General features: G+C 55.2%; 5 protein-coding genes across 5 annotated transcripts; 3 read left to right on the top strand and 2 right to left on the bottom strand.

Annotated features, from left to right (window-relative positions):
• Positions 1 to 569: 569 nt before the first annotated feature.
• Positions 570 to 2,239, top strand: C8Q71DRAFT_872722 (uncharacterized protein; the record flags this gene model as incomplete). Its single annotated transcript, XM_047928350.1, has 5 exons — positions 570 to 981; positions 1,031 to 1,150; positions 1,795 to 1,909; positions 1,971 to 2,110; positions 2,162 to 2,239. The coding sequence occupies exons 1-5, from the start codon at positions 589 to 591 to the stop codon at positions 2,237 to 2,239; spliced, it is 846 nt and encodes a 281-aa protein (XP_047777043.1). The 5' UTR covers positions 570 to 588.
• A 1,003-nt stretch (positions 2,240 to 3,242) lies between these two features.
• On the bottom strand, positions 3,243 to 3,990 carry C8Q71DRAFT_711179 (peptidase S8/S53 domain-containing protein; the record flags this gene model as incomplete). Its single annotated transcript, XM_047920793.1, is given in 3 exon segments — positions 3,243 to 3,299; positions 3,364 to 3,856; positions 3,872 to 3,990. Coding segments are annotated over 3 exon segments (669 nt in total), but the record flags the coding sequence as incomplete, so codon positions are not given.
• A 1,545-nt stretch (positions 3,991 to 5,535) lies between these two features.
• C8Q71DRAFT_145666 (uncharacterized protein) lies at positions 5,536 to 6,210 on the bottom strand. Its single transcript, XM_047916587.1, has one exon. It carries the CDS (start codon positions 6,048 to 6,050, stop codon positions 5,682 to 5,684), a length of 369 nt encoding a protein of 122 aa, XP_047777041.1. The 5' UTR covers positions 6,051 to 6,210; the 3' UTR covers positions 5,536 to 5,681.
• A 591-nt stretch (positions 6,211 to 6,801) lies between these two features.
• C8Q71DRAFT_908925 (acyl-CoA dehydrogenase NM domain-like protein) lies at positions 6,802 to 9,673 on the top strand. The gene is made up of 8 exons (XM_047929016.1): positions 6,802 to 6,975; positions 7,035 to 7,395; positions 7,446 to 7,644; positions 7,704 to 7,823; positions 7,880 to 8,026; positions 8,073 to 8,589; positions 8,644 to 8,698; positions 8,757 to 9,673. Exons 2-8 carry the CDS (start codon positions 7,275 to 7,277, stop codon positions 9,326 to 9,328), a joined length of 1,731 nt encoding a protein of 576 aa, XP_047777040.1. The 5' UTR covers positions 6,802 to 6,975; positions 7,035 to 7,274; the 3' UTR covers positions 9,329 to 9,673.
• Positions 9,674 to 9,675: 2 nt separating this feature from the next.
• On the top strand, positions 9,676 to 12,481 carry C8Q71DRAFT_769317 (uncharacterized protein). Its single transcript, XM_047924284.1, has 21 exons — positions 9,676 to 10,206; positions 10,267 to 10,325; positions 10,392 to 10,445; positions 10,516 to 10,529; positions 10,588 to 10,616; positions 10,667 to 10,692; positions 10,755 to 10,798; positions 10,861 to 10,870; positions 10,923 to 10,940; positions 10,997 to 11,022; positions 11,079 to 11,104; positions 11,164 to 11,204; positions 11,266 to 11,290; positions 11,348 to 11,359; positions 11,421 to 11,436; positions 11,492 to 11,531; positions 11,592 to 11,701; positions 11,755 to 11,814; positions 11,887 to 11,914; positions 11,974 to 12,031; positions 12,093 to 12,481. The coding sequence occupies exons 1-21, from the start codon at positions 10,107 to 10,109 to the stop codon at positions 12,404 to 12,406; spliced, it is 1,110 nt and encodes a 369-aa protein (XP_047777039.1). The 5' UTR covers positions 9,676 to 10,106; the 3' UTR covers positions 12,407 to 12,481.
• The last annotated feature ends 1,525 nt before the right edge of the window (positions 12,482 to 14,006 follow it).

Below are 14,006 nucleotides of genomic sequence, written 5' to 3'. Positions count from 1 at the left end.
AACCGGCGGATAGCAGACGTGCCAAGAAGCACACTACGCACCGGTGCTGGGACACTGAGCGAGGACGAAGACATGTCACACGCGGGCGGAGACAACAGCAGAGGCTGTGAAACATACCTTGACTCCTCTGCACTTCTTTACTCGCCCCTGCGTCCGGTGTTGCAGGCTTGATCCGCCATCCTCCCCCAGTGCGTACTCGAAGTTATTGTGCCTCGGTGCAGGCGGTGCGTGGCGAGAAGATCCCTGAGCTCGTGTTGACGAGCGCTGCGTGCGCCGGTCGTGTCCAGTGCGCGGCTTGTTTTCGTGGGCGCATTGGCGTTTGCGGAGCGCAGAGTCCCGAGGTTGCGATTCGTCAACGGGTTGGCAGCAGTGACGGGATGACGGGACAGTGGGCTGGACACGTCGAAGAGCAACTGAGCCAGCGGCAAGCGCATACGCAAGCAGGACGGGGTTTGCCGAAGCGGGCGCTTCGGACTTGACTGCCCCTCTGACCGCGCGCCGTACTTTGTCTTGCTCTCCTCTACATCGTCTTGCTCTCGTCTCCGCCTCCGTTCTCATGCGTCTGCTTCCACGCAGCGCATACGCGTCATGCCCACGCCACGCTTGCTGACCTCCCAGAAGAAGACCGAGTCGCCTGCCGCGGAGTCTCCGTCCATCATGCTCACATCGCCCAGCATGAAGGGCACCAAGTCACGCATGACCACGCCCAAGGCGACACCCACGAGGCCGACGGGACCCTCGAAGTCGCCAACGCCGACGAGGACGAAGACTACGTCAAGCGTGAAGGCGTCGCCGAGCACGCCTGCGAAGAGCGTCGCGTTGTCGAAGCAGCCTGCAAGCGCGGCACGCGGGGAGACGCCGCTGCGCCCGCTTTCGCTCATTCCTGGGGTGGACGAGGAGGACAAGTGGTTCTTAATGTGGGATGGGGATGATATGACGCTCGATATGGTCACAGACGTGAACGATCGGGACGTTGACGAGGTGCGTGGCATGCTGACTCGTCTGCGTACGTGTACCAATGCTCGCACAGACGGAGAGCGCACTGCAGGCAGTGCAGACGCTCTACGCGCGCAAATGGCTCCACTACAAGCGACTGCTCAAGCGTGCACAAGCGTCGACCGCCGCGCAGCTGCACGCGCTGCAAGCCGAGGTGCGCATGGCGTGAGAGGGTGCGCGAGAAGGAGCAGGGTGGCGTGGTCGTGACCGATCCCGACGCAGACGGGTTCTGCGTGTGCGGCGGGAAACGGCAGAAGGAGTATTGCAGTGGGTACCGTCGTCACTCGCCTCCGAGCCCTGTCTCGCACTCGCCCTGCCTCTCCTGTGAGTCACTCTTGGTCACTCGTTGTCTGCGCAACCAGTCGTCCATTCAATTAAGTTTGCGCAGCCAGTCGTCCGTTCAATTACTCACCTGTATGTGCTCGCAAAATTGTACCCTCATTCATGTACTCGCCCGCTCGTTCCAGCAATGTACATAGTAGTATTTGTGCTCTTTATTATGAAGCCCCACTGAAACAGGAAGCGCTCGGCAACTGCTCAACGTACATGTTTTGCTGATGCACTGAGACAACTGACGCTGCTGATGTTGCTGATGTACATGTGGCTGCGTTCGTCAGTGAGCATCAGTACGTCAGCAAATCCCCGAAGTACTGATGCTTGGAACTTGCGCCATTCGGGTCAGTCATTTATCCATAAGGCGACAGACGCTATTAACACCAAAGCCAGTGTCAAAATCATTACCGTAACGTTCACACATCCGAGATCATCCCAGCTCATACTGAGCATGATTCTATGTAGGTCATGTCCGGAAGTGTGAAGACAAACATTACGAAACCGCATACACTCCCAGCGGGGTCGATGTACGCGCAATATGAAGATACCTACCAAGAGAAGCGAGTGAGACCCGTGATGAGTATGTACACGTCCCCGATTTTATGTCGCCAGGAGTCCTGAGTTACTTATCTGCTCTGCAGAGAATGCGATGCCTCCTGAGGAATTTGCCCGGCAAGTTGTTTCCCAGGCGATCAAAGCTGTTCCGAAAAATTGGCTTTGGGTGGGAACACACTCCTTCTTTTGCTGGTTCATAGACACGTTCTTTGGTCAACGAGCCTTTGTACGTGTGTTTGTATTTGCAAACCTCATCACTAATGACGGTCCTTCGTAGCATTTCATTTTCATGCACATGTTCGGGCTGTCCGAATTTTCCGCGCTGGTGAAGGGGAGGAAAGCAAAGGCTACATAATGTATGTGTCTGTATCGTTTGCTACAGATGGTTCCGGATGGTCATTTATATCTCGCAAATTCACAGGGAGGGTAGAAAGATAGCGCATTGAATGATCATTGCAATCGATATTGTTATCTATAGCGAAGTGGAGCAGGGTCCAGTGCCTATGTACGCCGCTTATCTGTTTCATCCCTCAACTGGACTCGCTCACTGAGCTTGACCGAGCCGCGGGGACTAGCTTCCCTGGACCCTTTTGCTAGGATACGTCTTCATTCGGACTGATCCCGCAGGCGTTGCCACCAAACGCATGGGGCGATGTGATCCCTGAAGATCAGTGTCCTCTGTACGAGCGTGATCATCGCGGCGAGTCGAGTTCTAGCGGGCGTTCCTGGCACAAGTGACATGGTACCTCTGATGGGGTTTCAATTTACATTCCTGCATGACAGACGAGAACAGTCATGCGTGGAAAGCTGAGGGTTGGAAGTGGTACTAACAGGCCCTCCTTGTCGGACCACACGCCATCAGGAAAAGCCTCACTTGAGAATACATCAAATTACAGAGTATTGTACAGAACAATGAACAATTACAACTATTCGCCTGTTCGGAATATTGTAGAGAATTAGCTACCCCCCCGAACTCCTGTACGAATTTCAGACAATATATTGAGTATTTGAGTGCATTATGAGTACCTACCTCAATATTATGTGTCACAGATTGAAGAATGTAGTACATATGATTCATCATTATTCATGTTCTCATGTCGTCAGAAGCCTCACACAGACAGATATTGTAAGAACATTAGATGAATTGTGAGGTAGTACTACTGTCTAGATGGAGCGAGTACATGTGATGAACAAACAAAGTACTATTAACAAGCCTTGATTCAATTCTGTGTCCCAGTGTCCGTGACGAAGAACATGTATGTAAGCTGGAAGTCCCGTAGAGAACATGCAATATGCGCGACAGAAGCTTGAATGCAAGGTTAGAGACGAAGTCAAGGTTTCAAACAATGTTCCACGGCTCAGAGGCCCGCCGCAGATGCGAGTATGGCGAAGTTCGGCGTGCCAAGCCCCGTAACCTGCGAGAGCCATCATCGTCATCGTCAGAACCGCACAACGCACACGACACAGTACAACACTCACAGGATCCCATCCCTGCGCGGCGTAGAACCCAGTCGTACCCCCACTGCACGCGAGGTTGTTCTCGCCCACGACATCGTTCAGCACACCCATACCCGCCGCAGTGCTACACAGCCGCGGGTTCAAGAACCCGAGTATGCTCTTGCCCGCGCTGAGCAGCTGGTCATTCAGCAGCGTGACGATCACCGCGAACGTCGGCGTAGAGGTAGAGCAGCTCGTCCCACTCACGATGAGCGACACCGCGCTGGACTTGATGTCGTACCGCGTGCCGTACGCCGATACGTCCGGGTACGCGCGGCCGGTCGCGTTCAAGAGCCCGCTCGAGTTCGACCCAAGCGCGCTGAGGTACGAGGCGATGGCAGCAGACTGGTAGGCGGACTGTGCGAAACAGTTCGAGGAGCCGCCCCCGGAGAAGCTCGCTCCGATCTCTGTGGGCTGCTCGGTCGTCGCCCCGACGGTGGTCACATCAGAAGAGGTCAGAGGAAGAAGGACGAAGCTGGGGCGCACGTACTAGGGACAGCTTGTAGGGAAGACAGACACGAACTCCGTGCGGAAGTTGCTGGATGCCTGGTTGCCGGACACACCGCCGTCACCAGAAGCGTAGAGGAGGGAGACGCCCCGCGCACCCAGGTGGTGGGTTAGGCAGTGAGGAAGGCCAAGAGAGGGAATAGGACATACACGTACAATTCATGCAGCATCTCAGCCGCGCTAGCCCACTCTACTCTGCACCCGCCGCGTCCTTCGTGAGCACACTGGCGACGCTTTTGCAGCGTCGCTGGTGCTGTTATGTACTGCTGACTTGTTGGGTTGGACGCGCGTTGACGTCTCGAACATGCCGCGGCGTACCTGTACCTCTGACAGGCCCATGGTAGGCCTGTCTCTTCATGTAATGGCTGCCTTTCATGATCTTGAGGCGCGGACGAGTGGCGGTCGAGCGGCACAGAGCAAGGCCGTGGAGGAGGGAGTGAAGGGAGGGTCAGCACTTGCGCGCTGGCAGGACGGACGCAAGCGCTGTCGGACTTGCCTTATGCGGCCTGCATCGGAAGATCCCGAAGTGGGCGTTTAGGACTTGCTCTGCGCGCGACTCTCGCGTCGATCCTCCCTCCACCTCAGTCCTCAATCCGTGCACCGCCTTCACCGTCCCAGCAGCATCCCGCGGCCGCGCCACGTCCCAAATTGGACGCCCGCCGCATACATCAATCTCTTCGCCACCGCCACCGCTGCCCGCGCGTCGCATCCGCGGTGCTGTCAACGGCGAGGCAGCGCGACCTCGCTGCTTCCCAGCCTTCGCGGATGCGACAGAGGAACGTCGCTGTTCCCGCGCTCAACGCGAAGAACGAGCAGCTGGCGACACGACGCGCAAGAAACCGGCGCGAGACTGCGCCGCCCGCCTGCTACAACAGCCCTGAGCGCTCGCGTCCCAAACGCGAGCAACGCAGCGTAAATGGCATCCGGCCGGCTGGCTGGAAGTACCGCCAGCGACGCCACAAGAGCGTCGCCGGGTACTCTCCGATGGATGGGGCAAGAGAGGAGAGGATGCGCGCGGCAGAGCTTGCGCACATAAGGTACGTTAGCACGCTCACTCACACTCCCTCCCGCTCACTACCACCTCTCAAAGGCATCCGAGGATGCGGAGCAGACGTCCAGTCAAGCGGTTGAATTGCTGCGCAGGCGACACGCACGGCGACCGCGAGCGGGCGGGGCAAATGCCCCGCACGCAACGACGGCTGACGAACAGATGCCACGCGCGCAAGGTCGAGCGCAAGCGAACGGCGGCAGGTATGGGTGGGGGCGAGGTCGAGAGAGGGCTGCCGGCGGTGAGCAGATGCCGCAGGTGAGTAACACTTCCTGCGGTTACACCGTCCTCATTCTGCGCGTTCGCGTGTATCCCCGCCCACCTCCGTGTGTCCCAGCTGCTCGCCCAGCCTGCTCACGCCAGCGTACGTACCCATCCACCCACCACCATGATCGCTCGTTGCACGACCATTCACCTGCCCTCCCGCACGACCATGATTGCTCGCCCCGCATGATCGCCCCTTGCCCGCACGATCGCCCCTTGCGCGCGTGGTAGCTCGTCGCCCACCTGCATGCATGATCGCATGCACGCACGATCGCCCGCCGCACCCGCGTACTCGCACGTTCGCAAGCCCATCCCCCACCTCCTTGCCCGCCCGACCCTTCACCGGTACCCGCACCCGTCGAAACCCGCGAGACCCGCGGACAACCCGTACCCGCCGGGCAGGTACCTGACCCCCGTGGGTATGGGTACGGGTAAGCTCCCGGACACCCGGGAGTTTACCCCTGCTTAGTATTATTACAGTTCAACGTGCAAGGAGGAGGGCTGCCAGCACGCATACCTGGCTGCCGAACGCACGTGCACGCGAACAAGCAAGCAGGACAGGGCAGGCACACGCGCGACGACGACACGCACGGCGACGATGAGCGTGCAGGGCGAATGCCCAGCACGCTAACACAACCGATGAACTGCATGCGCACGAGAAAAGAACGGGCGAGGGCAACTTGTGAAGGGCAGTGGGCGAGAATGAGCCCGCGGCAGCGGGCAGGGCCAGTGCACGGCAAGACCAGGCGGGCGCGAGGGTGAGTGAGTGGGGAGGAAGGCCGGACAGTAGGGATGGGCGAGCGGTGAGGGGGGCCAGCGACCGGCGGGCACAGACGCAGTCGTGCCGCATTCGCAGAGCCACGCAGGATGTCCCTTATCCCGCGGCCCTGCGCCTTTGGTGGAGGAAACTAGATTAGTCTGCGCTGTCGAAGTACAAACGACTATGATACTCATGTAATGTACACCGATTGGTAGAATTGATACAATTTTATCAATGTTTTTGGCCCATATCGCTTGTTCGACACCAAGACAGATATTACTATATCATGTACAGCCCAAGTACAGCCCCTCAATGGCATTCTCAGTAATCCCTCGCTCATTCTAACAATACTGGGCAATGTATTGATTGTTAGCTATGTTCCGTAGAATGTGTCTACGTTATCTTTGTTCTGCGCAATATTCATAACTTCTCACGAATTTCCAAAAGGGGGTTTTCCCGATGGCGTTCGCGTCTATTTCGCATCCGAGCCGCCGCCCTCAGAGGGCTTGTTGTTATCATGCATAGCCTCTAGACGTCCGCCCTGTAAAGATCATAGAGTCCCTTATACCGAACACCTCTCGCCATCTAACAGCCATGCACTACTGTATGGCAAGTCGACAGATCTCAGTAGATTGAAACCTCATTGAGGCCGGGAGCATGCCAGCATAATCCATAAACGCACCGGCACCGCTGGATATGTCCGGGAGCAGTATGTGCAGGCATAGTATGTTTACATGATATGAAATATCACCGTTTCTACGGCTGGATCCAAAAGTAGGAGCAGGGTTCCATATTTACTAAGTTACTAACCTGGACCGCTGTCGCCGCCCGCGCGATCATCGGCGTCTTGACGCCGCCGATGACGGTGACAAGATGCCGGACGACCACCGTGACCCGACAGAACCACCGTGACAGTGCCAAAGCGACAAGCAATTAGCGCCCGACAAATTCGATCCTGAACTTGAATCAGATCCGTATCAACGCTCAAGGACAACTAGAAACACGGTAGACTCAGGTACTACTTACTCTCAATTTGTTGTCTTGTTCTTACACGTTCTGATCATCTCTCAACAGCGATGATAACAATGATCATGTTGATGTTGATGCTGGTAGCCCGACCGATGAGCGGCGAATGGCTAGTAAGATCTTTCCCTTTCTGCATCTCCACGGCTATCTGCCTTCAAGTTGTTTCAGTCGATGGGATTCCACACAAAACCGGGCATAGGGTATAAAATGGGGTACAAAGTCCAATCTGACCCGTGGTACGCAGCCGTTTAACATCTTCAGTGAGAACGTCCGAGTCGAAAGCACACGATGCGTCCTACTCGCGGTCTTGCTCAAAACCCTCTCTTTCAACTGCATCCAGAGGGGCACCCCCTTTCCGACCGCATTCACGTAACCTATGAACGAGCTAAAGCTATAGGACGCGCATATGGTACGTTCAACTCTTCGGTCACAGTACGCTATTCACGTCTCCCTCGTCAGCATTCACGCCGCACGATGTCTTGACCATGTCTCCGAAGTTTTGGTTATTCCACACTGATCCAATATGGAGCATCGATGGGGCGGCAGGTACCCTGTGCACGCTTCAGTACAATTGCTGCGCAGGAACGTTAGCCATGTTTACCAACGGACGACCCGATATCTCGGAAATACTTCAACAGGTCTTAGAGTTCAACGTATCGTACGTACTGTATCTCAAACTGATTCTAGATCTGTTCGACTCATTGAAATGTTCCACAGGGGCCAGTACTGCCTGACCGAGGTTGGTCACGGCCTGGATGCCTTCCATCTCGAGACGACCGCGACCTTACTCCCGAGCGGCGATTTCGAACTTAACACACCTAGTGAACGTGCCGCCAAGTATGTACTCGCGAACAACAGGCGACGAGATGTCGTTACTAATGTTGATCCATCAGGTACATGCCGCCGACGGCACCTGCAGGCATGCCCTGCATCGCGATCGTATTTGCTCGTGTGATGATCGATGGTGAAGACCATGGAGTCAAACCATTTGTTGTCCGCCTGCACAACGGCAAGGATATGAACAAGGGCGTTGTGTGCAAGTGAGTACCTCTACGGTATGCGCCTATATTCTCTTAACGTTTGCAGGGTGCTTCCTCAACGAGGTGGATCGCGGCCTATGAACCACTCTCTCACCTACTTCAACCGCGTACGCCTGCCTTACAGTGCTCTTCTCGGAAGCGTAGAGAAGGCCGTCAATCCTAAGACGGCTTTCTTTTACAATATCTCCCGAGTGGCGGTAGGAACTATCGCGATTGGATCTCTCGGAGTACCTGCCCTTCAGGTCGCTTCGTTCATCGCTGCCAAGTACAGTCTTCGCCGCACAGTCGTGGACACTGAAGGCTGCCGAAAGCCCATCATGGAGTTCAGGACGCAGAGGATCCCCATCGTCACCGCTGCTGCTCAATCTTTCGTACTGCAAGCGCTACATGAGAAAGCCGTCGCGCTCTTCCGCGACGTAAGCCTCGATCATCGCGTTCGCCACGCTATCGCGTCGATTCTCAAGGTTGTCATGATTCAACACGCACAAGCTGCGCACCTGACACTCGGAGATCGGTGCGGTGCGCAAGGTCTCTTCGAGGTGAACCAGTTGACCGCCATGCATGTACGTTCGACCTTTCCAATGCGTATGCCGCACTTCGCTTATGATATTGTTTAGGCAGACATGCGAGGTACAGCCATTGCCGAAGGCGACCTCCTGGGTATCTCCATCCGTACGTCATGATACAGCGGCTCTAATTTTCAGTCATTGAACAATGCGTCAATCTGTAGGTTTCGCGACAGAGTTGCTATTGAGGCGTTACGCCATACCCGACGCCACCGATCCATCTAGCCTCCTGGCTAAACACGAGGCCGGACTGTTAGAAGAACTGCGTGGTCAACTCGCCAACATGAAGCACCATAGAAGTCCCGACTTCGACAGGTTGATCCTACCCGAATGTGTCAACCTTGTGCAGGCGATAGGACATCGCATGGCGTATGACGCCGCTGTCGCAGCTGGTGTTGAGAGCGGCCTTATCGACCTCTACGTTGCCAGTTGCATCAAACTTGATGCTGCATGGTACGTGGAACAATTGGGCCTATCCAGGGCCGAGCAGCGCGCCATGGAGAATAGCGCGGTCGACGCCGTATTCCCGCGGCTTCAGGAATTGTTCGAGCGCATGGACGTCGAGCCGTACATCTCAGCGCCCTTGGTATCTGACGAGAAGTGGGACCAATACGTGAAGTCGTTGGTTACATATGGGGACTCGGAGGTTTTGGTATACAGCGGTCCTCCGCCGCTCGCCGCCGACGGGTTGCCCCAAGTGGCTCCTAGTCAGGTCGCAGTGGCTGTCGCGGCTTAGACACAATCCACCGATTTAGGATTGGTAGGCTACAAGTATACTAGATCCGCGTAACTGAATCACCGTGTATGCTCAGTGCACGACGCTTCTGGAACATGGGCTAGTCAACTAGTGAATGGCTGGGTCATGGTAGAATAGATCGTCGTTGTAGACACGTCGTCGACTCTTGTGACTGCTTGGTACGGTCTAAGTAGATATGCACAGCTACCACCTGCAATACTAGATTGGTGGCTGCGAGTGGACTCAGTGACTGTCACTCAGCTGTCACTAGTTCACTGTCGATGTACTTAGAATGGCCATGCCAAACCTGTGCGTTAACACGGTTCTGCCAACTTCTGCCAGTGTAATGTCGCGATGATGATCACTGGCACATGTACAGTAGGCCCCTCCTCTGGTGCCGCATGTCTACCGATTGTAGTAATTCGCTGCACTTCGAACCCAAGAAGCCACCATTCCGAAGCCCTCGCTTCTCAAATCCAAACAGCGCTGCGCACTATGCATCAGCACCCGCGATGCACGGTCCCCAGGAAGACATCATAGCCACCGTACGAATGAACCACCATTCAGGAACCCATTCAGCAGACGTGCGACAGCATGCGTGCACTGATTCCATCTGCCATCTCGCCCGGCGCACGGATGCGCGACAAGAGTTGAGTGCCAATAACTACCTCCAATAGATAACAGCCTCTCTCCTTCGTGCCCGGTCGGAGACTTGGAATCCGCAGTGTAGATCCCCCTTCGTGGCGCCTTCAGAGACAGAGGCTTCTAGGGCACGCTCATGGAGCTTCCTCAGTCACCACCAGTCATGTCCGACACGCCGCCGCTAGTTCTCGATCGTCCGACGCCGATCCCTCAGTCCGTCTTCCAAGGGACATACGGTACGCAATATTAATGGAACGACCTACTCATGTTTGCGACTGTCTTACATGGGATTATAGGTGGCTCGCTCATATGCAGCCAGTTCATGCTGGTTTTTTACGGGCTATCTGTTCTGCAGGCCCGTCACTGTTCGCTCCCTCGGCCTTGTGTTACGCTGCTGAATTTTCGGGTCGTGTTTTCCCAGACGTACCTGTATTTCCTGAAGTATGAGAAAGACCGTATCTATCTGAAGCTACTGGTAAGTCGATTCATTTATTGGTACTACCGTTCGGCGTGGTACCTAATACGCCTCTGAACCTGGCTCACAGGTTCTCGCACTATTGTATGTCTGTCAGTAGAGTTTACATGCACATCTCGCTCACCCACTACCCACTCATCAGGTGCTTATCGACTCTACATTCGATTCTCGGTAATCCGGTCTCACTACTGTTATACATACTGTACTGATCTTGGGTGTAGTATGCTACACCGTGTGGCGTTACCTGGTGGGAACTTGTCTTCTGCAGTTCGTTGACCTTATCGCCGCTGAGCTCTACACTGTACACAGATTACGAGCTACACTGACGTGGCCTTGATCATTGACGGGGAATGGTAAATCAATCGGTATCTTATAGCACCAAGTAATATCACTGATGCAATTTTTATACAAACAGGGCTTGCTATGTATGTGTAATTCTATCTTTACATTCACCGCGGCATTGAGTGTTTGCGTTAGGCGGCAACGTCTGTTGGGGTACGTCCTCCAGACCATACTGAGAAGTTACTCGACGGCACACCAATAATCTACAGGTCCTGGTCTGCTTCCTGGTTCAATGGTAACCGATTAGTTGTTATAAGATCCACGCCCCCGTACTGAACACCACCGGTGTAGCTTTTTCGCAAACACAATCTACCAACGTGAGTGCATCTCCCGACGTGAAAGGATATGCCTTCCTTAACCACTGATTCCTGTGTAGTGATGAATGGAAAATGGAGAATCATCGTCGCCGCTCTCATGGTTTGTTCTACTATTACTGCCCCACTAGCTTTTTCCGCTGATCACGTTTGATTTCCAACAGATCTGCTTGATCTTGGCTCAGCTCGGTAAGAGTCACGTTAGTACACGTCCACCGTTCAGTGAAGCTCATGCGCTCGGTCCAGGCTTTGGTATCAGTACGCTATCCTCCGGCTGTACGCTGGAGACTCTTGACTAATCTACAAATACAACGAATAGCTCTCTCGGTCAAGTTGTACGCTGACACTGTCCATTCGTGTGTTACCCGCCTAACCTGTCTACGACGATAGCTTCGTGATCTGGAAATTGTCCCTCCTCAAGGAAACAGTTGTACGTCCGGAAGACCTGCTTCGTCTCTCTTGCTCTGACTGACGCCTATCACTTCTGTAGTACATAGCGATGATCCCGCTACTCTGTATCCGGATGACGACGGATGCGGTCACCGCGGCCACGTTATGCATAGTGCTGTACGACTCGTCGACGCACTCGGGCTTCGAGAGGTGCTCTATTAGTGCCTCGAGTCTCGCAGTTCTCGCTCATGCTACCGCGACAGCTCTGTGAAGCTCGTCAAGATGCTCATTACGTATGCCGCAAACCGATTCGTAGCCACAACGTGAGTTATTGACTCGTACGGCAGTGCTGGCTTCTCCCGGATCCTCAGACATTGACTTGGCTTTCTTCGCAGCATTATTGTCGTAGCGCAGACAATCATAGTATGTCTTGTCACTAGTGCACCCAGTTGACATGGCCAAATGTTTCGACCCTTTCATAGCTAATCGTGAGGCCCAGCGAAATCTGGGCTATGGTCCTGGGGTGGGTCACGGTGGACAGTGCGTCCCATTTCCGGAATCGTTAGTTCCATCCCGCCTGACCAGCACTACCCGTGCACAGTCTACGTGAACAGCCTGTTGGCAACGCTGAATGCGCGCGAGCACCTGCGCCAGATAGGGAAAGGCTCGTCGATGGCCGTCGAGCCGTACGTGGGGTCGGAGCGGTCGGGACTGGAGTTCCGCTCGGGGGCGGCCAACCGCTTGCACGACACGGTGAACCAGTCGACGAGCCTGAGGGCGACGCTGGCGGAGCAGGTGCGCATCGACTTCAGGAGCCTGGGCCACTCCGGCGGGCAGAGTCCCGAGCTGGGCGACCTGGATGACAAGATCAAGGCATCTGAGCATGCCGCCAGCATCAGGAAAATCCTCACCTGAGGATTCCCGGGCAATCCTAGATATTCTCAGTAAAAGTCAAGAGCATCAGTAATCGTCCATCATTCTGAGACTAGACGCGAGAAATCTCAGCACCTGAGAATGATTTAGTAATTCCTAAGCAATTCCGTTCGGATACTACGGCAAGTCGCTGGCCAGTGTGGAGAATCGATAATTCGCCGAAAGTGTGTAATGACATGCAATCTGAGTCGCAACGAAATGCTCACTCGGCACATACAATGATACATGGGCACCTGCCGTGAAGAAGAGTTTGCACCAGTATATATTGATTCTGATCACTATAGGGTACTGTACTACATCACGCCTACATGAACTTGCCCGCCTCTATCGCAAAGAACGTCACTAGCACCGATATCCCATGTTCTACAACCGTGCCCCGCTTACACATCCCATCGCTGCTCGCCCCACAAACACAAGCGGCTGCACCGCCTGACTCACAAACACCCTTACATACCTCGCTTCCACATCCCGCTACCAATCGCACTCCTCACACCGTGTCGATCGCTCGATTGTCCTCCCCCCCCCCCGACACCATCCTGCTCACGTTTCACATGCCTGTGTCCGTGCATGCCACCGTCGGGTCGAGCGGGTATGTCGGGAACAGACCCCGGGCCATCGCAACGAAGACAGGGCTTACATATTGTCATGCGAGAACTTGAAGTCCGCGTGCGGTTCAGCGGGAGGTCGCGGGAGACTCGGAGGTGTCAAATGTGCGGCTGGTGTAGGTGTTGTCAGACTTGGAGACGAGGGTCAAGGTGAGCCGTGCGAGGAGTTCAGGTAGCCGATGCCTTAGATGGGCCGCAGGTGTTGCCGTATCTGATCCAGACTTAGATGAGTCAGTGTCAGGGAGGCGGAGGGAGGCGGAGGTACACGCCTGGTGCTATAGTATTCGTCCAGATGCCTCAGTACTCAAGCTTGTTGTGGATGTCCAGCCCCGCGTGCAAATCAGTATGCAGAGTCACGACTCACGAGCGCCGAGCGGGTGCGTTTTGCGCCTGGCACAGCCGCACTGAGCTCAGCGGTGATGTTCGCAGCGTAGATATTGAGTCACGATGTAAGCGTCGGGCAGGGATAGGCTGGTGCGTTGTAGACAGGCGGTACTTCAAGTTATCGTTTTCTGTGTTATCGCCCAGCCAACCATATGTCAGCTCGAGTCCCAGCGCGTGTAAGCCCGGCTGTCCGTACCCCCACGCATGCAGCCTAGAGTTCTCGCGAGGAAGCTTGCGTACGGTTGAATAGCCAGCGACGTGTAAGGAAGTTACGAGGTGAGAGTGTGAGCGTTGGGGCGGCGGACTTGCGTGCCAGCGGGTTGCGGCGGTACATATCACATGACCCATCGCCAGGGACTCCGCCGGCGCCACGTCATGCCCACACATCCGCTCGTCTTCCTCTTGTCTTCCCAATGTCTTCCTCCCCCTACTTCATCGCCGTCGCCGATGTCCACTTGGCGCAGAGAGCCAACCTGGTCTCCTCAGTGCATCCAAGTCAACCGCCTCTCAGACATTCTCCCCACCCTCGAGGGCGCCGCCCAGGTACGTTGTCAGCCACTCATCATGTCCGAGGATATCATCACGAAGGAGGA

Source organism: Rhodofomes roseus (assembly GCF_022264815.1).
Source record: "Rhodofomes roseus strain CIRM-BRFM 1785 chromosome Unknown C8Q71scaffold_15, whole genome shotgun sequence".
Lineage (NCBI taxonomy): Eukaryota > Fungi > Basidiomycota > Agaricomycetes > Polyporales > Fomitopsidaceae > Rhodofomes > Rhodofomes roseus.
This window is presented reverse-complemented; position numbering and strand designations above follow the sequence as displayed.